Raw genomic sequence first — 22,435 nt, 5'->3', positions numbered from 1 at the left:
CCTTTTCAAATTGTCCTTTGGTGTAGATTTTAGAGATTTTAGCTGCTTGTGTTTTGTTGGGGTCATGTAATGCTTTTTTTTCAATTAAGTAGCAATGAAATGCTTAATCTAAAAAAAAAAAATTGCTGTGAATTTAGTCAGCCAAACGGAAATGTGATTTAATTCCACCATCGCATCTGACAATCAGGTAACCCCAGGCCCATCTTGGATTTTGCTTTACTCTGATTTTCTGATAGATGATCCCTTAAACAGGCAGAATTACAGCTCACTTTGCTTCCCTGTTCTTCCAGGACCCAGTGGCTGCCACGTGCTTGCTGGAGGGAGGGGTCTCTGCTGAGCAAGGCTGTGGGGCCCCTGGTGCCCGGGGCCCTCGTCTTCCCTCCGGCTCCTTCCACATCACCTGGGGACTCGCCCTGTGCTTTGCTTTCCTTTTGTGGCCCAAGACAAAACTCTCTTATTGAAATACAGTTTTTTTTTTTACTGAAGGGGTATCTTTCAATATTTTAAAAAACATTTTTCCTACAAAATAAGTGTCTTAATTCTTATTTAATTGAGAAAAAATTCACAGAACACAAAACTGGCCATTCTAGAGGGAACAGTCGGTGGCTCTTCGTGCTTTCACACAGGTGCAGCCCCCGTCCCGCCTGGAGGAGACCCCGCGCCCCTGCAGCAGCCGCGCCCCACCCCTCCCGCCCCTCCCTGGCAACCGCCAGTTGCCTTCTGTTTCCATGGATTTACCTCCTCTCGATATTTTGTATGAATATGAATTGCACATAAATTATGCAGTTTGTGACCTTTAATGTCTGACTTCTCTCACCTGGCATCACGTCTTCAGGGTTCATCCACGTTGTTGCACAAATCAGAACTTCATTCCTTTTTATTTTTTTCATTTTTTTATTGTGAAATTTAACATATATACAGAACAGTGATAACTTTAAAAGTATGATTTAACAAGTAGTTAGAGAGCAAATTTCAAAGAATGCTATGGGTTACAGTCCCATAGTTTCAGGTCTTTCCTTATTTTGAAATACAAGATAGATACAGAAAAGTGATAACTTTCAAAGTACAATTCAATGAGTAGCTATAGAGCAAATTTCAAAGAATGTCAGGGTTACAGTTCTGTCTTTTCAGTTATTTCCTTCTAGCTATTCCAGTGCCCTGGTGTCTAAAAAAAATTCATGTAAAGATTCAGCACCTGTAATCCTCTGTTGAATCCCATCTTGTCTGTTGCTCCCCCTTCCTCTCGTTTAATCATGTTCTGATCTTCAGGGGAGAATGTCCTTGTTCCAGCTGGCGAGTGCTCCGCTGCATGCGGGTGTGTACAGACTGCGGTTTGTCGTGGGATGGCGGCCTCGGGGGTCGCCTCCCCCTCGGCTGTGGGTGGTGCCACCGGGAGCATTCGTGCGCAAGGACACGTGCGCCTGTTTGCCCTGCACCACCCTCACTGCTTTCGTGGGATTGCCGAGTCATACGGTGAGTCTACGTTTAACTTTTCGAAGAACCATCAAACTCTCTTCCACAGCAGCTGAACCGTGTGCCACTCCCACCAGCATTGTGTGAGGGTTTCGGTCCCTCCACATCCTGGCCAGCCCTTATTTTCCTTTTTATTTATTTATTTTTTAAATAATAACCACTCTAGTGGGTGTCAGATGGGATCTCGTGGCTTTCATTTGCATTTCCTTCATTTGCATTTCCTTCATGGCTGATGTTGAGCATCTTTTCATGTGCTCATCAGCCGTTTGTGTTTCTTCTCTGGAGAAATGTCTATTCAAGCCCTTTGCCCATTTTTTAATTGTGTTGTTTGTCCTTTTGCTGTTGAGTTGCAGGAGTTCTTTGTATATTCTGGGTGCTACACCTTTATCAGATATATAATTTTACAAATAATCTTCTCCCTTTCTGTAGCTTGTCTTTTCACCTTCTTGATAATGTCCTTTGATGGAGAAAAGTTTTCAATTTTGATGAACTCCAGTTTATCCATTTTTTCTTTTGCTGCCTGTGTTGTGATGTCATATCTCAGAATTCATTGCCTAAAACAAGCTCCTGAAGATTTGCATTCCCTATGTTTTCCCTTAAGAGTCTTACGGTTTTAGCGCCTATATGTAGGTGGTTGATGCATCTTGAGTTCCCTTTTGTATCTGTTGTGAGGTGGAGGTTCATCCTTTGTCTTTCTCATATGCAGGATGTCAGCTCTTGAGAGGTTCTCAGGCCATGGGTGCTTCTTCCAGCTCTGGCTGTCTCTTGAGGCTGTCATGACTTTATGAAAAGATGTCTTCAGAGTCCTCACTACTCGGCAGGACCACTTTGTAAGCCTCGTCCTCACGCTGCGTCCAGTGCGCGGAGCGCCTGGCCTCGGGCGTGAGCCCTCTGCTCTGCCCAGGCCGCCCGGTGCTCTGCATGACAGCTGCTGCGGGCGCCGACAGTTTCGCCATCTGCAGTATCCTCTTAAAACCAGGGGCACACTCCATCTTTAATCGAGGATTGGCTTTAGGTTAGGGCTGCGTAAGTGCTTCTTGTGGTCGTTGTCTCATTTGCTAATGTGGTATATCTTTTGGAAGGCGGCCTCTGCGGTCTGTAAGTATATTTGGAGCCTGGATGTTTCCTGTCTGTGGGAAACTGTGGCTTTCACGAGGAGTTATTTGCATCTCCTGAGCTGAGAGATTTCCCAATGCTTTTTAGACCTTATAGATGAAGTTACAACATCCCCACTAGATAAAAGGGTTGGAAAGATCAGGATTTATCAGTGAGAAAACGAGCAGCGGCCGAGGGCTGCCCGGTGTGTCCCGGCCCCTGTCCTCCCTGAGGACTATCTCGGGCTCCAGCCCGTGGGGCCCAGGGTCTTCTCTCCCCCAGACCCCCTCCCACAGTTTCCCCGGAAATTGGGTTGGTCCTTCCTTCTGAAAACCAGGGGCTTGCTGGGGCCGTCTGCTGCCTGGCCGGGCTGTTTAAAGCGGGTGTGCACTGGCCTCGGGGCTTTCAGGGCCATCCTTGATGGGATTTACGGGGCAGCTGGGTGGGGGGGGCGGCAGAGGAGCAGCGAGCACCGACCCTAACACCCGGGGCCTCACGAGGTCGGCCTTCGGGACAGGAGGGAGGGGGAGCCAGTCGCCAACACGTTTATCTGTTAGTCCGTTAGCTCCTCTGCGCTGGGCACCCTGGAGGGCGTCCGTTGGAGAAGGGGGCTGAGAGCCAGGCTGCCTGGGAGCTTTCTCAAGGGGTTGCCCGGAGCCCTGCAGACCTGACGTGAAGGACACGCGCTTCAGGAGGAGGCCAGCCCGTGCCCAGCGTCCTGCAGACCTGACGTGAAGGACACGCGCTTCAGGGGGAGGCCAGCCCGTGCCCAGCGTCCTGCAGACCTGACGTGAAGGACACGCGCTTCAGGGGGAGGCCAGCCCTGCCCGGCGTCTGCGTGGGCTGTGCCTGAGGATGGGCGTGGGCAGGTCTGGGGCAGAACAGTCCCTGCGTGGGAAAGCGACGCGGCAAGGGGCTGCGTGAGGCTGAGCTGCGCTGGGATGCGTGGCCCGGAGCAGGTCCCCCGGGTGAGTGCCGTGGCCTTGAGCCCTCCGCGTGCGTCTCTGGAGAGCCGCAGCCCCACCCCGCCTGGGGGCCTGGGGGCCTGGATGCCCACGGAACGCGAGTGTCCCGCCCCCGGGGCTGCTGCGGCCCATTTGCTCCCCGCGAGTGTGCGCAGCCCTTGCGCGGCCCACGTCGATGCAACGTTTCTGTTGAGGAAACCAGGCAGCAGGACGTGCCGCCCCAGCCCCGACTTTTCCCCTAGGGGCACCCTGATGTGCGGGAGGCGTCGGTCAGCCCCCACGGGAGAGGCCTGCTACCCGCCACTTCCGTTTCCCTGCTGCCATGCTGCCACGCTGTCCCCCATGTCCAGGCGCTGGGGCCACGTGCAGACGGCGTCTTGGACCCCCTCAGCAGTGGTTCCCTGGACACCCCCGGCCCCTTCCTGAGGCCCTGTTCCGGCGCCTTCCTGCACTTGTTGGTGTAGCCTCTTTTGGGTCTGCCGTGGTCCCCTTGCTTCCCCCTGGTCCCCATCGGCGCAGGGACCTCGCCCGACTGTCTGCCGCTGTGTCCCCGGTGGCTCGACCTCCGCCTGGAGCCTGGTGGTACTGGGGAAGTGGTGAAACAAGCAAGTTTAAGAACGTGTACTGTGTCCAGGAGCTCTGTGTTGCCTCAGGATCGTTTGCTCTGGGCGTCGAGTGGCAGCTGCAGCTGAAGAGCAGCACATGTCTGTCTCGTGCCGTCTGTGTCCCAGGCATGGGGGTCCAGGGAGCTCGAGGGGCTTCAGGACCTGCCTGGGGTCTCCATGTCTGACCACAGCTCCTGAGCTGCCAACTCGGGAGACACTTGGAGTCCAATTAATTTGAGGCCACTGTTTGGTTTGCTAAAGCCGCAGAATGCAGTATACCAGAAATGGACTGGCTTTTAATAATGGGGAGTTAGTAGGTTATAAGTTACCGTTCTAAGTCAACCAGAGGGCACATTCTCTGAGCAGAGGCCGCTGGCGTCCAGGCTCCTCTGCACGTGGGGAGGCACACGGTGACGTCTGCTTGTCCTCCTCTCCTGTTGTGGCTTCGGTGGCTCTCTGAGCTCCTTGGGTCCTTCTTGCTTCTCTGGGTGTTTCTCTCTCCACTCACAGAAGGGGCTGCAGTACAGGACTGAGACCCACTTGAGTGGGAGGGAGGGGGGATCTGTCCCCACAGGGATGGATTGAAAGATCAGGGCCCCAAACCAGCACAGCCAGCAACTCATTTTAACTCAGATCAAAACTTTTAAAGGTAAATGCCCCTTATAATTTTAAGTTTTTTCAAAATGATTCATTCATAAGTGCATTAAAATATTTAAAGAGAAATTATTTTAGGTTAACTGACTCTGAAGGACGAGGGTGGTGGCTGCGAGCGGAATGCGCGGATCTCTTGGGCTCGGCTGTCATGGTGTGGCCAGAGCCTGGGAGCCAAGGGCAGGAGGCCTGGGGCCACGTGGGCTCTGCATGCGTGTTCTCGTGCCCTGTGGTTGGCCCCAAGTGCCAGGCAGGGAGAGGAGGCCCCGGGGTCCGAGAGCCCCCAGCACTTGGGAGCTGTGGGTGGTGGGCTCTGGGGCCAGCAGGAGAAGGAGAAATAGTTTGGGAGGGGCCATGGGGAGCAAAGCTACCCCCCCAACCCCCTACCAGTCCCTGAGGCGGAGGCCGCATCGTGCCTGCCCCCTCCCACCCCTGGGACCTGCCTCCTTCCATACCACACTGGCCTGGGTGGGAAGGGCTGCGGAGGGCAGGAGGCGGCACAGCGGGCACGCGGGGGCGGCTCTCGGCCTCCAGGGGTCCTCCAAACCCTGCAAGGGTGGTCCCGCGAGCTGTCTCTGTTTCCTTCCTCTCCCAAGTCCAGTTAGCCAAGCGCTGCTCCCCTAGCTGACACCCCTCAGCCGTCCTGACCCCACTCAGCCGTCCTGACCCTACTCAGCCATCCTGACCCCTCTCAGCCGACCCTGCTTAGCTGTCCTGACCCCCCTCAGCCGTCCTGGCTCCCTTTGGCTGTGCTCACCCCCCTCAGCTGACCAGCTCACGTGTCCCTCCTGGGCTGGGCGTCTGGCCCTTGTCCTGCACCTCCATGCTGTCGCCCCCTATGCCTGCCCCTAGCCCACCCTTTGCAGCAGACCCCTCTCTGCGTTCTGAGCCCTCCCAGCTTTGGGGGCACTGCTACAGAGCCCTTGCTCAGAGAGCAGCAGGGGTTTCCCCTTGTCCAGCACCCAGCACCCCAGTTCCTGGGCACCTGGACACCCTGACACCCAGCACCCCCACACCCCATATCCTGACACCCCAGCACCAAGGCACCCAGTATCCTGGCACTCCAATACTCCAGCATCCCTGGCACCCCAGCACCCTGACACCCCAGTACTCTAGCACCCAGCACCTAAGGTTCTTGGCATCCAGCACCCCAGTACCCTGGCACCCCATATCCTGATATCCAGGACCTCAGCACCCAGTACCCTGGTACCTCAATACTCCAGCATCCCTGCACCCCAGTACCCCAGCATCCCAGTACCCAGAATCCTGGCACCCAACACCCACTCTCCTGTAAGAAGCATCCTTAGAGTTTCTTAGTCCTGAAGGAATATGCTGGGATTCTCCAAGCAGTGGCCCACATTGTTTGAACAATTTCTCTTAATTTTTCTAATTCTTTTGCTGAGATGTTGTAGTAATAGTTTTGACTGTGTAGCTCATGTGTTGTTGGTTTTTGTTATTAGCCATTTGGGGAGTGAAATGAACTTCATGTCTTTGGGAAGTGGTGTGTGTGGTGATTTAGAAAGTGGCTGCTGTTCTGAAGTGAACGTAAAGAAAACCCTCCGCAGGGCCTGTGTGCGGCTCTGGGGTTAGGGCCCTGGGGGCCTTGCTTGCCCTGGCTGACGGGGGCCAATGTGCATGTGCTGGGGATCCTCGAGGAGTGGGGCGCTGGCCTGGCCCCCCACAGCACCTTCGGAGTGTTTGCCCCAGGTGCTGCCTTTCCCCAGAAGCTTCTCTGTCGTGCCCGTGACCCGCAGACAGTGCCGTGTCCTTAGAGAGGACCCTCAGAAAATGACCCAACGAGGCACAAACGCCCTGACTGGGTGTCCTCCTGGGAGCCCCCCACCCCGCCCCTGCCCTCCTGGAAGCTCTGGCCGGGAAGGGCGGCCCCCACAGATGAGGGCTGGACTCTTGCCTGCCTCCAGGGCCTGCGGGCATATGGGGGGCTGGGGAGGGCCCCTCTGTCCTTTCCTAGGACACAAGCACAAGCACGCTGGGGAGGCTCCCGGGGAGCAGAGCCCCCCTTCTGGGCGAGTGGTTTGGCCACTGCTGAGAGGGCCGTGGACTCCTCCCCAGGACGTAAGGCAGGCGGGGGGAGAGCAGCATGGCTCCAGGGATCCAACGGTGGGCTTGGAGGCTGTGTCTTCATTTTTTTAAATTCCATTTTTCTAGCATTTTATTTTTTATTGTGTTTTACAAAAGTATTTGCTTCCTGAGGAGTCTCTCAGGTCTGGGAGTCTCCAGGTCGGAGCCTGTCTGGGAAGGGCCGGGGGCTGCAGGGCCAGGCAGCCTGGGCCAAGTGGAGGGAACCTTCCCCGGGCTCTTCTGAAGAGCTGCTCTGCGGGGTGAGCACGCTGTGCCCTCGCCGTCCCCTGCTCCCTCTGCACCTGCCGGGCGGTGATCTCTCAGAAGCGGGGGCGCCCGCACGCCTCCTGCCTGGCCCAGGGCCGCCGCCGACCTGCTTGGGATCCCAGGGTGGGACGGCCGCGGAGGGAGGTGGGAGGCCTCACCGGGGCGCGCCCACCTTCTCTCCGCTGTAGCTGCCGGGATGCCGCCGCCGGAGCAGGCCCTGAGCGAGCTGCTGGCCCGCAAGGAGGAGGAGTGCAGGGCGCTGCAGGAGCACCGCTCCCGGCTGCAGGAGGCCGCGCTGCGGGCCGCGCAGGGCCGGCTGGAGGAGGCGCGCGCCAAGCTGGGGCGGCTGCAGGAGGACTTCCTCTACAACCTGCGGGTGCTGGAGGAGCGCGACCGCGAGCTGCAGCGCTACGACGCCGCCTTCGCCCGGGCCCGCGGGCTGGACGAGGCCCGGCAGGCCGAGGTGAGCGAGCTCAAGGTGGAGGCGGCCAAGCTGCGGCGCGCGCTGGCTGCGGAGGCCGCGCGGGCGGAGGAGCTGCGGCGGCGGCAGGGGCTCGGGGCGCAGGAGCAGCGCCTGCAGCTGGAGCGCGCGCTCAGGTAAGGGCCGCGGCTCCGGCGGCCTCGGGCGGGGGCGTGTGGGCGACAGCGCCACTCGGTGGCTGTTTCCGAAACTGCTGGAGAGTGCTGTAAGTATTTGGAATTGTTTCGTTAGTTGCCAGCATGTATTATTTTGATAACACATATTTGAGCTTACCTAATAATGTGAAACATGTATTAATTTCGTAACTGAATGAGCTGATTTTAGGCAGGTCAGCTCAAGACCCTCAGGTGTTTGTGCGCCCACTGCACAGCAGGCCCGGGCGGCCCCCTGCTGTCCCCAGGCCAGGCCAGGAGCGCCTTCCACAACCCTCGGGCCGGCCTGGGGTGAGGGCCTTGGTGGGACGGTCGGATGAGGAGGCTACACGGAAGGGTCCGATGTCGCCTCTTTTCTGATGGCAGAAGCAGTATGTGTTCACTGTGTCACATGTTAACAACTAGAGCGGATCCTTCTGGAAGTTTTTTTCCTTCTGTGTGTGGTGTGTATACATGGAGACACAAAAATAAGAGCATCCTGCAGGTTTTTTCATAAACAAGATCCTGAATAGTTTTTCATGTTGCTCCATGCCTTATGTGCACAGCATTTTTAAGCAATTTTAAAAATCGCAAATGTAATATATTATTAGGGTAGAAAGTCAGATGTGCAGGAAACGGCGAGCGGGAAAGCAGAAGTGCGCTCCCTGGGAGAGTTACAGGTACACACTGTTCTGCTTGCATCTGTCACAGTCTGTTTTTGGCTCCTATTCCCGGCAGGACATCTAGTTCTAGTGTGTTCCTTGAAATGTTCCCTGGCACCAGCCAGTGCCCATGTCCTCAGAAGGCTCCTCAGGCCACCCTCTTCAGCTGTGGGCGTTCTTGCAGCAGCTCAGGCGGGTGTGAAACAACCCACAGGCGTAGCTTCTGGGCTTCCTGACACAGGGGCCCCTGCCCCAGGGAGCACAGGTGCCTCTGGCTGCTCCAGAGCCTCTTCCGGCCCCGACTCCACGCCATCCCACACCCATCCCAGCCATGGCCAGGGCACCCGAGCTGTGAGGCCGTCCACTCACAGCCTCCGCACAGGTCACCAGGGAGAAGAGCTGGGGCTTGGCCACGGGTCAGCCTCTGCTGGCGCAGGGAGGGGCTGACATCCTCTCACCCGTGGCATCCAGGCTGGCCCCAGCCTTACCTTTAAAAGCCTGCTGGGATGGGGTTCTGCTCGGAGGGCGGGGGCCACATTGTCCTCCGTAAAGGAACAGTGTCCTTTCTCGTAGCTGTTTCCAGGAGTGTGAAAGCATTTCTGAAAAAAAAATGTTCTATGTAACAGGCACACCTTGGAGATATTGGGCATTTAGTTCCAGACACCACAATAAAGTGAATATTGCAATAAAGCAAGTCATGCATTTTTTTGGTTTCCGAGTGCATATACCAGTCATGTTTACAAGACACTGTAGTCTAAGCATGCAATAGCAGTAAGTCTGGAAAACACTGCACAGCCCTTAATTAAAGCATACTTTATTGCTAAAAAGTGCCAACCATCATCTGAGCCTTCAGCAAGTTGCAGTCTTTTTGCCCGAGGAGTATTGTGCCATGGGTTGATGCTGCTGACTCATCAGGTGGTGGCGGCCGATGGGTGGGGTGGCTGTGGACATTCCTTTAAGTAAAATAGCCATGAAGTTGGCTGCATCAGTTGACTCTTCTTCCACAAAAGATTATCTGTAGCATGTGATGCTGTGTGATTCTTTTAGAATTAGAGTCAGTCCTCTCCAACCCTGCCACTGCTTGCTCAACTAAGTTGATGGAATATTCTGAATCCTTTGCCATTATTTCATCAGTGTCCACAGCATCTATACCAGGGGTAGATTCCATCTCAAGAAACCACTTTCTTTGCTCATCCATAAGAAGCAACTCCTCATCTGTTCAAGTTTTATCACGAGATTGCAGCAATTCAGTCTCATCTTCAGGCTCCATCTCTAGTTCAGTTCTCTCGCTGTTTCCACTACATCTGCAGTCACTTCCTCCACTGCAGTCTTGAACACTTCAGAGTCACCCACGAGCGTTGGAACCAACTTCTGCCAAACTCCCGTTAATGTTGGTATTTTGGCCACCTCCCGTGAATCACATATTCTGAATGGAATCTAGATTCGTGAATCCTTCCCAGAAGGTTTTCAATTGACTTTGCTGAGATCTATCCGAGGAATCACTATCTTTGGCAGGTATAGCCTTACGACTTGTATTTCTTTAAGAATAAGACTTGAAAGTCAAAATGACTCCTTGACCCATGGGCGGCAGGATGGATGTTGTGTCCGCAGGCAGGAAAGCATCATTCATCTCACTGTACATCATCAGAGTGGAGTGACCAGGTGCATTGTCAGTGAGCAGTCATATTTCGAAAGGAATCTTTTTCTCTGAGCAATAGTTCTCCATAGCAGGTTTAAAATCTTCAGTAAACCATGTTGTAAGCAGATGTGCTGTCATCCAGGCTTTGTTGTTCCATTTATTGAGCACAAGCAGAGTACATTTAGCATAATTCTTAAGGGTCCTGGGATTTTTGGAATGTTGAATGAGCATTGACTTCAACTTTAAGTCACCAGCTGCATTAGCCCCTAACAAGAGAGGCAGCCTGTCGTTTGAAGCTTTGAAGCTGGGTGTAGACTTCTCCTCTCCAGCTATGCATGTCCTGGGTGGCATCTTCCAACAGAAGGCTGTTTCGTGTAGAATGAGCATCTGTTCTTTCAGGTAGCTCCTTCAGCGATTTTCATAGCTGGGTCTTCTGGGTAACTTGCTGCAGCTTCAAAATCAGTGTTTGCTGCTTTACTTTGCACTTGCATGTTATGGAGACGGCTTCTTTCCTTAAACCTCATGAACTAACCTCTGCTAGCTTCAGACTTTTCTTTTGCAGCTTCCTCATCTCTCTCAGTCTTCCTAGAATTGAAGAGATTTAGGGCCTTGGCTTAAGGGAATGTCGTGGCTGGTTTGCTCTTCTATCCAGATCACCACAACTTTACATGTCAGCAATAAGGCTGTTCCACTTTCTTATCATTCATGTATTCACTTTTAATTTCCTTCAAGAATTTTCCTTTGCAGTCACAACTTGGCTAACTGTTTGGAGAAGAGGCCTAGTTTTCGGCCTGTTTTGGCTTTTGCCACGCCTTCCTCACTAAGCTTAATCATTTCTAGCTTTTGATTTAAAGTGGGAGACATGGGTCCCTTCCTTTCACTAGAACACTCACAAGCCATTGTAGGGTTATTAATTCGCCTAATTTCAATACTGTTGTGTCTTGGGGAATAGGGAGGCCCCAGGAGAGGGAGAGAAACGGGGGGATGGCCGATTGGTGGAGCAGTCAGAACACAGACAACATTTATCTGTTACGTTCACCATCTTATGTGGGCGCAGTTTGGGGTGCCCCAAAACAATTGCAATAGTAACATCGGAGATCACAGATCACAGATCCCCATTACAGATATAAGAATAATGAAAAAGGTTGAAATAGTGTGAGAATTACCAAAACATAACACAGAGACATGAAGTAAACATGTACTTTGGGAAAATGGCGCTGATAGAGTTGCTTGATGCAGGGTTGCCACAAACCTTCAATCTGTAAACAGTGCACCATCTGCGAACCACAGTAAAATGAAGCATAGTAAAATGAGGTATGCCTGTATTTGGTGAAGTGTCTCCTCAAATCTTTTGCCTGTTGTTTTTGACAAACCTGGGGGGTTTTCAGCCATCATTTCTTCAAATACTTTTTCTGTCCCACACTCCTTCTTTTCTGGGGCTCCAAGGACAGGAGTGTTAGATGTTTTGTTATTTCCCGGAGGACCCGAGGCTCCAGTCTTCTTTTTTCCCAGTCCTTGTTCTCTCTGTTTTTCAGGCTGGGTGATTTCCAATGTTCTCTTCACGTTCTCTGATTCTTTCCTCTGTCATATTCATCTGCTCTTGAGCCCATCCAGTGAGTTTTAAATTTTGGTTGTATTTTTCAGTTTGCAAATTTTCATTCTTTTCTATGTCTTCTTTTTCTTTGCTGAGATTTTCTATTTTTCCATTTGTTTTAGTGTGCACTAAATTGCTTATTGAAGTATCATTGTTATGACAGGTGCTTTAAAATCCTTGCCAGATAATTCTCACATCTGATGCATCTCATGTTGGCATCTGTTGATTCTTTTTTCATTCAAGTTGAGATTTTCTTGTTTCTTTGTATGACGAGTGATTTTCAATGGCTTCCTGGGCATTGTGAGATTCTTGCTCCTATTTGCTCTTCTCCTTTGCAGACAGTCACCTGTTCAGGTGGAGCAGGCCCGGTGGGGTGGGTGTCCGACTCCCTGCCGGCCCCTGTCCCTTCCGGGTGCAGGTGGAGCTGTGACTCGTATGGCCTCCTTGCCGCTGGGTGGGGACGGACGTCCCGCTCCCCCCTGGGTCCCCCCACCGCCCCTGGAAGCCCACCACACAGGGCTCAGTGCGGTGGAGCTGTGACTCGTATGGCCTCCTTGCCGCTGGGTGGGGACGGACGTCCCGCTCCCCCCTGGGTCCCCCCACCGCCCCTGGAAGCCCACCACACAGGGCTCAGTGCCGTGCTTTACCATCAACAGCGCCAAGAACGTGGAGATCGACCACCTTCGGGAGCAGAACGAAAACCTGAAGCGGAACCTGGAGAGAAGACTCCAGGAGCTCGATGGGGAACGTGCTCTGCAGAGACAGGTATATGCACCAGGAATCCAGCCCTCGCCAGCGCCGCCTCTGCCAGCCGGGGAGGGAGCGAGGGCCGCTCACACCAGTGTAGAGCCGCCGCGACACCGGGGGTGTGCAGGGCCCGTCTCCGCCCTCCCGGTCTGAGCGACGCCGTCTCCTTCTCGGGCTTGTCTCCTCCGTCATTCGGAAACTGTTTGTGCGGAGCCCCTGTGGGCAGCCCTCTTCTACGCTGGGAAGATCCCCCGGCATCCGAAGCCGTGTTGTGCCCCCTGTGGCACCGCGTCGGGGGCCTGGGCAGCCGGGAGGGCCCAGGGCGGGTCTTGGGAGGAGGTGCGGCGCCGGTGGGATCAGCAGGACGCAGCGACGGTGCCTCCAAGCCCCCTGGTCTCCACCGTGTGTCACCGCGGCACAAAGCCAGCAGGCCACTGCTCACCCTGGCCGCCTGCAGAGGGGATGCGGGGCCCGCAGTGCGCTCACAGCTTGGATCTCTTGGCGGTACTGCAGTTCTCGGGGACAAAGCACTTTGTCCCCCTGGGCGGGTTCGAGTGGCCGCAGCGTGGGGTGGCCCAGCCGGGGTGCGCGATGGAGGGAGGCCACCGTAACGGCCTTGCTGTCTCTTGGGCACGAGGCTCCAGAGCCACTGACAACTAAGGAGCGCCGCGAGGCCCGGGCAGCGCTGGCTCTGTCCTCCCCAGCAGACCGGAGGTGGCTGCCCGCGCTCCCGCCTGCCCCTCACTCCGCGGCGCCGGCTGCAGGGAGGCCCCGACGTCTGGGAGGAGGGAGCTGGGTTTCGGTTCCTCCCCGGGCTGCCGCCGGGAGTCAGGGCAGTTGAGCCCGTGGGATGGCGGACCACTGAGCGGGGGCCGGCCCTCGGGGGGCAGCTCTCGGGGGGCAGCTCTCGGGCATCCAGCTCCTGGGGGGCTGACTCTTGGGGCCCTTCTTGGGGATCCAGCTCTTGGCTCTGGCTCTGGGGCCGGCTCTCAGGCGCACGCTGTCCGCTGCCGGCCGCCCGCTGTCTTCATCCCCAGCCGGGGCTCCGCGGACTCGCCGGGTTTCGTGTGTCGTCCTCCTGGCCTCCTGCCTCCGGGTTCACAGGCGCTTTGGCCATTGTTGACTTCTCAGAGACAGGACGGGTTCAATGGGGATATGGTTTTTCTTTTGAAAACAGAAATATAAGATGATGATAACTGAATAACTGTTCAACTTTTATTACATGTGCAGGGTGGAGACTGTGGACTTAAAGAAATTTATTTTCCTTGTTGATCAGCAGCCACAGGGTCAGGAGCCACTGGGGGAAAATTGATTAAGTCGTTCGTTTGACACCATTTACTGACTGGAGCCACGTGCCAGGTGCCCTCCAGGCCCAGGGCTTGCCGCAGCGCCCACGTGGCCACCCTGGCTGGGATTACACTGGGCGGGTGGCCTGCACTCCGGTGGGGGCACAGGGGCAGCCTGAGCAGGGAGGGCAGTGTGCAGCCTCGCAGAGCGGGGCGGGAGGGACAGGGTGGGGGCGGCGGGGGCCCCGGGGCCGCCCCTCATGAGGCCTGGAGCTGTGCTCCGAGTGAGATGAGAAAGCACTGAGGGCTGTGAGTAGAGGACAGTCAGGAGCCAACTTAGGTTTTTAAAAGCTCGTCTGCTCATGGGGCTGGGAGCAGACTGTTGGCCAGGGCCGGTGGGTGACCAGGAGGCTGCCAGGCTGTGGTGACGGCCACAGGGTGTGGGCCTCAGTGGGGAGAAGCGGGGGCTCTGGGTTTGCTGTGAAGCTGGAGCCCACCGGAGGCTGAAGGGTGGACGGGGCTGGAGGAAGTGGGCCTCAGGGGCTCCCGAGAGGGATGACTGGTCACTCACTGAGACAGGCACAGTGCAGGGGGGTTTGGGGGCACCGGGAGTGGGGCTTGGGCGGGTGAGGTTTGAGGTTTCTGCTGGCCGCCCCAGTGGATGGGTTGAGTTGGAGCTGGTTTTACAGCCGGGGGGGACAGGTTGCCGGGGCTCACCAGCAGCCGGCCAGCGCCAAGCCCTGGATGTGCAGGAGCGGACAGAGGGCGGTGGCCAGCAAGAGCTTCTGGCCCCAGGAGCCACAAGGGGCAAGGGCACCCAGGAGGTGGGCGAAACTGCCCGCGAGGCAGGGTTTGGATGTGGACATTGAACGCCGCGGTTGGCTTCTCATTCCTGGGATAGACGTCTTGTGTGCACAGCATGGTCCTCAGCTGCTTCATTCCCAGCCACGGGGTCCCCTGCTGGCACGACGAGGGGCAGGGCCTGGGTGCTGGGGGCCGCCGTCCGCCACGCCGTGGGCTGTGCACCTGCTGATGCTTTTCAGACCCCAATGCCACTACATGCTGGGTGAGCCCCTGGGCTTCTCTTGGCCTCTCAAAGAACAAGAAGCGAAACGTGCTGTTTAGATTGCACTTTCGGTGCAGTTTCTCCAAGGCCCCCGAGAGCGCGCCTGCCATGTCGCAGCCACCAGCAGGCGTGTGGCCCTGGCTCCCGGGTGGCTGGAGACACGGCCCTGCTCTCGACTTGCCCGGCGGGCTTGGCTCCTCGGGACCTGCGCTCGGTCATCGAGTCCTCCGGAGCCGCGGCCTCGTGGCCTCGTCGGGAATCTTGGCCCCGCTCGCTCCTGCTCCTGCCTGGGGTTTGTGCCTGTCTGACCCCGACTTCACCCGCGCCCCCCGCCGGGGTGGGGCACCTCGTGCTGCCTGCTGCCTCGCGGGAGTGGTGGGGGCAGGGGCATCGGGTGGGGAGCAAGGGGTGTTGCAGGCAGGGGAGTCTTGGGGAAGGGGCTGCGGCTTTTGCTCTAGCTGAGCCCCAACTGCTGGTTGAGGTCTGTGTGAGATTTGGGGGCAGGAGGGCAGGTCGGAGTCGGCCTAACCAGGCCCCGGGTCTGGAATGGTGGCTTCTCCCCCCACGGGCCCTGTGAAAACTCGACAGTGGGGACCTCAGAGGTGAGGGCCCCCCATGTTCCAGAGGGCTGCTGGGGAGGGTGTGGTGCGCAGCGAGCTTGGCGGAGGATCCTGGTCGTGCAGCGCACTGCACCCCGTTCTGACACTGGGGAGTCCCCGGAGCAGCCAACCCACCCTGCCTGTGACAGGCTCCCAGACGGCTTTTTTATTTTTTAGAGTTTCCTAAATTTTATTCCCCACATATTGATTGATACCTTATTGTGCACAGTACAGTTTGGACACCAATTTCCTGGCATAAATAACCATTGTGAAATAAAGCTCATTTTGAAATACTCATTCAAATAAGATGTCATAGTGCTTTCATGAGTACAATAATTAAGAATCACAACATATAAAGCAAATTACGAGAACTAAAAATAGAAATGGGAACTAAAACTGTCCTAATTAAATAGGTAAGATTTAACTCTTGAATTTAGCTGACGGAACAAGTGAATAAGAATAGGAATAGAAAAAAGACATGAGCAAAACAATTTACCAGACACACCTAATTGAGATTTGTAGAACACTGTACCCCAAAACTGAATTTTATATATTCTTTGCAAATACACATTGGACATTTGCTACATAGACCATATATGGGGTCATAAGGAAAATGTTCACGAAGTTCCAAAAACTGAAATAACATAGACTTTTACCTTTTATCTCTGGAATCAGTAAAGAAAGAGTGGGGTGTCATTATCTCCAACTAAATTGTTCATTTGACTATTTTTCCTGACAGTTTTTCTTTGTGTATTTTATAGCCATGTTATTTCATGCATATAATTTTGTGATTTTTTTTAAAATGTCATCTTAATGAATTGACCCTATTATCACTCTGAAATGACCTTCTTTAACTCTGTTAATATTTTGCTCTGGGCTATGTTATCCTGACATAAATTTTGTTTTTTTGTTTTGTTTTTTTTCTGCAATTTTATTGAGATATAGTCACGTACCATACAGTCATCCAAAGTGTACAATCAGTTATTCACAGTATCATCATATGGTTGTGCATTTATCACCACAATTTTTGAACATTTTCATTACTCAAAAAAAACCCATAAAATAAGAATAAAAATAAAAGTAAAAAAGAATACCCAAAATATCCCATCTCCCCCATCTCCTCCTTTTATTCATTCACTTTTTTGTCCCCATTTTCTAACTTGTCCGTCTATACACTGTGAGCCACAGTGTGATACACAGGGCTTTGACAATCACAGTCACACCGTGTAAGTCACATAGTCATACAATCGTCTTCAAGAGTCAAGGCTACTGGGTTGCAGTTCAACAGTTTCAGGCTTTTCCTTCCAGCTATTCTAACACACTAAAAGCTAAAAAGGAATATCTGTGTAATACATAAGAATAACCTGCAGAATGATCTCTCAACTCCATTTGTGATCTGTCAGCCACTGAAACGTTATATGGTTTCATCTCTCTTTCCCCTTTTGGTCAAGATTTTCTCAGTCCTTTTGGTTTCAGCCGCCCTGGCTTGTGGTCGCAGCGCCTGGTGGTTCCTCTCCCTCCCCTTGGCCCGTGCGGGGCTGTTTGTGTGCTTGCTGGACACACACGCATCTTCTTCTGTGAAGCGTATGTTCACCTTTTGGACTCTTTAAAAATTGCATGATTTGTTTTTGTATTATTGATTGGTAGGTTTTTCATATATTTCAGCAACAAGGCCTCTGGCAGGTAGATACGTTATGATGCTCTCTGCTTCTGTGGCTGCCTTTCCCTTTCCTTGGTCGTCTCTTCAGATCACAGATGCCGTAAACCTTGACGGCCTCCCAGCGAGCTCTCCATGACTCGTTCCCAGCCCAGACTGCAAGCGAGGAGGGGCTCTGGGACATCTGAGAAATGCTGGCAGTCTGGGAAAGGACGGAGGGGAATAGAGACGGTGACCCTGGGAGGACACCCCCTGCACCTCCTGTGACTTGGACATTCAGTTGCGGAGGGTGCGCTGGCCCCAGTCGCCTCGGTGTGAGGTGGTGGAGGGGCAGGCTCGGCCTCCATGCCCAATGGCACAGACGCGCCCAGGCCCCTGGCAGCCAGGCACCTGCAGGGCAGTGGCTGTGACCCAGGATTGCCCAAGAGAGGTGCCCGTTTGTCAGCCCCTCACCCCTTCCCGCTGCCCAAGGCCGGTGCCTGCCAGTCCCCACCTGCCCACGTGCCCTTCCCGCCCTCCCCGCAGGCATACCTGCGCTGACCTCCCCTATCAGTGCGTGTGGTGCCCCTCCACACACTCTCCACCTGGGGACACCTGGCCTGCTGCCTCCGGACTCACTCACCTGCCTTGAGTCCCCGGTCTCGGCTGGGGCCTACCCCGTCCACTCACCGCAGACCCTCGGTTCTAGTTTCCTGGGCTCTCGAGCAAACACCAGTGCAATGGTTCAGCTTCAGCAAGGGGATTTATTAGCTTATGGTTTTGAGGCTTAAAAGAGAGTCCAAACCAAGGCGTCATCAGGAAGTGCTTTCCTCCCAAAGATGGTGTCTGGGGCTGGCTGTTGGCGACCCTTGGTCCTGGACTCCTGTCACACGGCAAGGCATGTGGCAGCTCTCCTGGCCTCTCCATTCTCTTCTGGCTTCCGGTGCCTCAGCATCTTCTTTCCTCTCTCTCTGTGTCTGACTTTGATTCTCTTATAAAGGATCCAGTAAGAGGATTAAGACCCATCCTGAGTGAGGTGGGCCACCCCTTAACTGAAGTCACCTCATTAAGGGGTCCCACTGCACTGAGTTCACACCACAGGAGTGGTTAAAGTTAAGGACGTGCTTTCCTGGGGTACGCTGCTCCACCCACCCCCCCACCCCCCTTTGTTGCAGGAGCTCCTGCTGGAGTTTGAGTCTGCAGTGCAGAAGAGGGAGCATGAGTTCCGCCTGCAGGCAGATCACCTGCGCAGCCAGGGCCTGGCGCATGAGCTCAAGGTAACTGAGGCTGGCTGGGCCGGGGCGGCCTCCTTACCCACAGTAGGGGTCCCCTCTTTAGGGGGTGCGGCCCCTTGTGGCACGGGGTTGGGGGCCTTGGCAAGATGCACAAGAAGCGTCTGCTGGGGTGCCCGCTACACAGGCCTGTGAGGGGGCCGTTGGTCTCCCTCCCGCACTCGGGCTTCAGTGCCTGCGGCGGCCAGGATGCCTAGGCCTGTCCCCACTGGACGCGGGCTCCCTGGCCCGTGCCGTGTCTCTCCCGCAGACACAGACACTGCCAGGCTGCCCTTAGGGGTTCCTGCAAGGACAGCTCTGAGCGGAAGCGATGGTGTTGGGGGTGCCAGAGGCAGGGGGTGAGGGTGTGCAGGAGGAGTGGACGCAGCTGGCGGGGTGGCGTCCAGGTGGAGGGTGGTTGCCGCTGGCCCCGATGGTTATGCCGGGTGGCTGTCCAGCCAGTGCTGCTGCTCACACCTGAACCAGTACCTTCCTGGTAGTCAGTGGCCTGCCCCCGGCCTCCCAGGCCCCTCCAGGGTATCGGTCCAGGGGGTTCGCCGTGGACGGTGCACAGCTGGCCCGTGTTCTGAGCAGCTGGAGGCCCTGCCAGGCACCCCAGCTCACTCAGCACAGACCCCCACCCTCCCAGGGGTGCCAGTTTAGTCCTGCTCTGCCCCTCCTGGACCCTGGGAGCCCCCGTGCCGTGGTGGCCCGGGGCCTCCCCGACTGGGGCTGCCAACTCCTGGAGGCAGAGCTGGGCCTGGCCAGACAGAAGCCAGCAGCCTCTGGCCCTCAGCGACCCCTGTGTTGGGGGTGGAATCCCGTCCCCTGGTCCGACGTGTGGGAACCATTTGTGGCCAGGACCTTGGAAGGTTTTCCTCGTTAAGGTTCCCAAACTGAACGAAGGAGGCCTTCATCCAGGATGGCTGGAGTCCTCATAGGCAAAGGGAACCAGACACAGAGGGAAGCACGGGGAGTGGCCGGCAGTTGGCAGCCGTGTGACAGAGAAGCTGAGGAACCCGGGGCTGTTGGCCAGCCCCAGGACGCCGCCCGGGAGGAAGCCAGCCTCCAGCCTCTGAAACCGTGAGCCAGCCAACTCCCGCTGTTCAAGCCAACCAGTGTGCGGTGTCTGTTTTAGCAGCTGGGAGACTAAAGCATCTTCCAAGACCGCTTTTGGGAACTGCTGAGCGCCCAGGGCAGAGCGCAGGCGTGAGGTGTGGGTCCGCCGCTGGCCCCCTTGGGTGCTCCTGTGAGGGGGGAGTTTGCAGGGGGTGGGCTGAGGGAGGCCCAAGGTGCAGCCCTGTGGGATCCCCTCCATCCTCTAGGCGAGTTGGCTAAATCCGACCCCTGCCCCCCACGGACATCGCGGCACACGCTCTGTGAATGAAAGTGACGGCCGGCTCCTAAATGAGGCCTGTCCCGTGCTGGGCTTTGTTCTGTGCCTGCGTCCGGTCGGGCGCAGCAACCGTCCTCATCATCGGAGGTTATTTAAACGCTCAGCGGTGGTGCTGGGATTTGACTCAGGTCAGCGCCCAGCAGCGCTAGCCGTTCTTAAAATCCCCACCCCAGACCAGCCACACGTGGTGCGGACGAAGCGTGACGCCTTCAGGAACTGCTGTTGAGCCTTAGGTGGTGACTGAGAAAATGAATGTCTACAAATCTCAGTTCCACAAGAGGCGGAGACGTTTGGCCGCTGCCACTGCTGGCGGTTCACACGGACACACGGTTTTAGTTTTCTGGCTGCTGGAGCAAAGGCAGGGCAGTGGTTTGGCTTAAACAGTGCGGATATATTGGCTCGCAGTTTTGAGCTGGGAAAAGCCCAAATCAAGGCATCATCGAGGCGACGCTTTCCTTCCAAAGGCTGGCGTTCTGGGGCTGGCTGCCGGCGATCCCTGGCCATGGGCTCCTCTGTCACGTGGCGAGGCCCACGACGGCCTCTCCGGCCTCTCCCTTCTCTTCTGCTTCCAGTGACCTTCCGTTTCCTGCTTCCCGTTGCTTTCTCTCTCTCGGTTTGAATTTCATTCTCTTATAAAGGATCCAGTAAAGGATTGAGACCCATTCTGAGTGAGGTGGGCCACCCGTTAACTGAAATCACTTTGTCAGAAGTTCAGGTGCAGTGGGCTCACACCCAGGGGAATGGGTGACGTTTAAGAGTGTGTTTTCCTGGACACTCAGCCCCACACCTCCACCTGCGGTGAGGAGTCCCCTTATGGACAGCTTCCACCTACCAAGGCCACCTGCCACCTCACATCTGTGACCAAGTGGACATTTGCCAGAAGATTCTGATCCAGTACAGCCTCAGACGCTGGGTCAATCACAAAGGCACACCAGTAATTCTAAAACCAACGAGCGACGTAGTAATTATTAGGATGGTTTGATGAGGCAGTTTGGTTCATCTAGAGAAGAGAAGGAAACGCTTGCTCTAACGCTTTCTCCTGCTCCCGCCCTCGCTGCGGGCGCAGACCACACGCGCGCTGGCTTGGCTTGGGGGGAGGCCAGCGGCCGCCTGCCCTGACCCCAGCCCTGCTGAAACTGGCCCAGTTCCGTGGCATGAGGGGAGAGAAGCGGAGCCAAAGGGGAAGGTCTGTGTTTCTGATTTAAGTATCTAAGTAGCATTCAAAGGATGTGCTAAGGAACAGAATGGAATCAGGTTGGTCTTTTGTGGCGATGGGCTTGAACGCGTTTTGGGCACCGTGACACACGCTGGGACCCGACTTCGGTGGGTGTCGTCGCGTCTCCGCCGCGAGGACGTGGGGACGTTCCGTCGTACGGGTCTTGGGCTGTCACTTCTCCCTGCCGATCCCGATGGCCTGGCTGTGCAGTTGGCTCCAGCATGTTCTCGTTTGTAACTGTCTTAATCTTTTGAAGGCTCAGTTACTGAGTAAGGAGCTCGGGGCTCTGAAGGAAGCCGGCGCTACAGCAGCAGCGTCTCTGCAGCAGGCCGAGAGGGCGAACCTGGAGCTGGTGCAGAGGGCGCGGCGTGGGGACCGGGAGCTGCAGGGCCTCGCGGCCGTGAGCGCCGCCCGGTACGTGGGGCTCCGGCTGCGCGCCCGTGGGGAGTCCTGCCGGGCTGGACTCTAAGTCTGGGTGAGCCGGGCCAGCCTTTCCTCGAGTGCCGTGTCTGCTTTTCCCACTAATGCGTGATTCCTTTTAGGATAAAGGACTTAGAGGGCAAGCTTCACTCTGAGCAGCTGACCAGGAAGAAAGAAGAGGAAGCGTTTAAGAGGAAGTGAGTACTTCTGGCTCCCAACTCTCCGCAGCCTCTGTCGACAGGCCTGGGTGGGGGACGGTGCTGGCTGCGTGCGGTCAGGTTCAAGGGGACGGGCAACGCCCGCCAGCCGTGCTTGGCACCCCGGCCCACAGACCCACTGGTTTGGATTTGGTTTGATGCTCTGCTGAGAATTTCCTCAGTGATGTTTAGGTTTTTTAGTATGTGTGTTTTTAAAAAGTTTCATTAACTACCAATTTTAGATTCCTGTAACAAATTTCCCTTTGGTGACACAATCAGCTTCATCTTTTAAATTATTGTGGCAAAATAATTTTGTTCTTGTAGACCTGAAATTCCCTACATTCTGAAGAGCCCTGCTTTGCCTGGTGAAATGACTGTTTTTATAACCCTGGGTGGGTGATGCTCCCCTGGCAGTGCCCGGAGTCGGGGCCCAGGGAGCGGTGGCCTCCGCGGCAGGCTGGCCCCAGCCATGCCGCTCGAGAAGCACTGCCCACGCCGAGACCTCATGTGGCGAGGACGGGATAAAGTGCATCAGGGTCAGGGAAGGGCGGGCACCCGTGGGCAGCAAGCCAGGCAGGCAGCTGCTGCTGCAAGTCATTTCCTTGTTCTTTTCTGAAGGAAACCACCGTGGCTGTGTTTAAAAAGTATTTCTGATGACTGTGGAAATACTAGGTAGTGAAAGTGGATTATGCAGGTGAATCGTGACAGGTTTTCTTGTGTTTCTGTTTTGTTGCATGATGTTTGTGCAGCATATACAAATTGAGAAAAAAACCTTTTTTAAAAACTCTATGTTGGCTGCTTTTTTTAAAATAATTTATTTTTAATTGCAGAAAACATACATGATATAAAAATAATTTTGTCCATTTTAAGTGGACAATTCTTTGACCTTAAGTACATTGACAAGATCGTGTAAATTTCACCACTATCTATTTCCAGACTGTTTTCATTGTCCCAAA

General features: G+C 55.2%; 1 protein-coding gene across 9 annotated transcripts in view; it reads left to right on the top strand.

Moving 5' to 3' along the window:
• Positions 1–22,435, top strand: part of CCDC57 (coiled-coil domain containing 57) — a 155,318-nt gene that overhangs the window by 21,193 nt on the left and 111,690 nt on the right. For 2 of the 9 annotated variants that reach the window (XM_037810649.1, XM_037810648.1), the window contains exons 2-7: positions 1,270–1,473; positions 7,327–7,735; positions 12,302–12,410; positions 18,155–18,256; positions 21,119–21,276; positions 21,405–21,479. In XM_037810649.1, coding sequence (XP_037666577.1) covers positions 1,344–1,473; positions 7,327–7,735; positions 12,302–12,410; positions 18,155–18,256; positions 21,119–21,276; positions 21,405–21,479 — 983 coding nt within the window. In that variant the 5' untranslated portion in view covers positions 1,270–1,343. Of the gene's footprint in view, positions 1–1,269; positions 1,474–7,326; positions 7,736–12,301; positions 12,411–16,750; positions 17,431–18,154; positions 18,257–21,118; positions 21,277–21,404; positions 21,480–22,435 lie in introns of those variants that run through there. The other 7 variants (XM_037810652.1, XM_037810651.1, XM_037810647.1 and 4 more) reach the window with 6 other exon arrangements.

The sequence above is a fragment of the Choloepus didactylus genome, chromosome 18 (genome assembly GCF_015220235.1).
Source record: "Choloepus didactylus isolate mChoDid1 chromosome 18, mChoDid1.pri, whole genome shotgun sequence".
NCBI classification, from domain to species: domain Eukaryota; kingdom Metazoa; phylum Chordata; class Mammalia; order Pilosa; family Megalonychidae; genus Choloepus; species Choloepus didactylus.
This window is presented reverse-complemented; position numbering and strand designations above follow the sequence as displayed.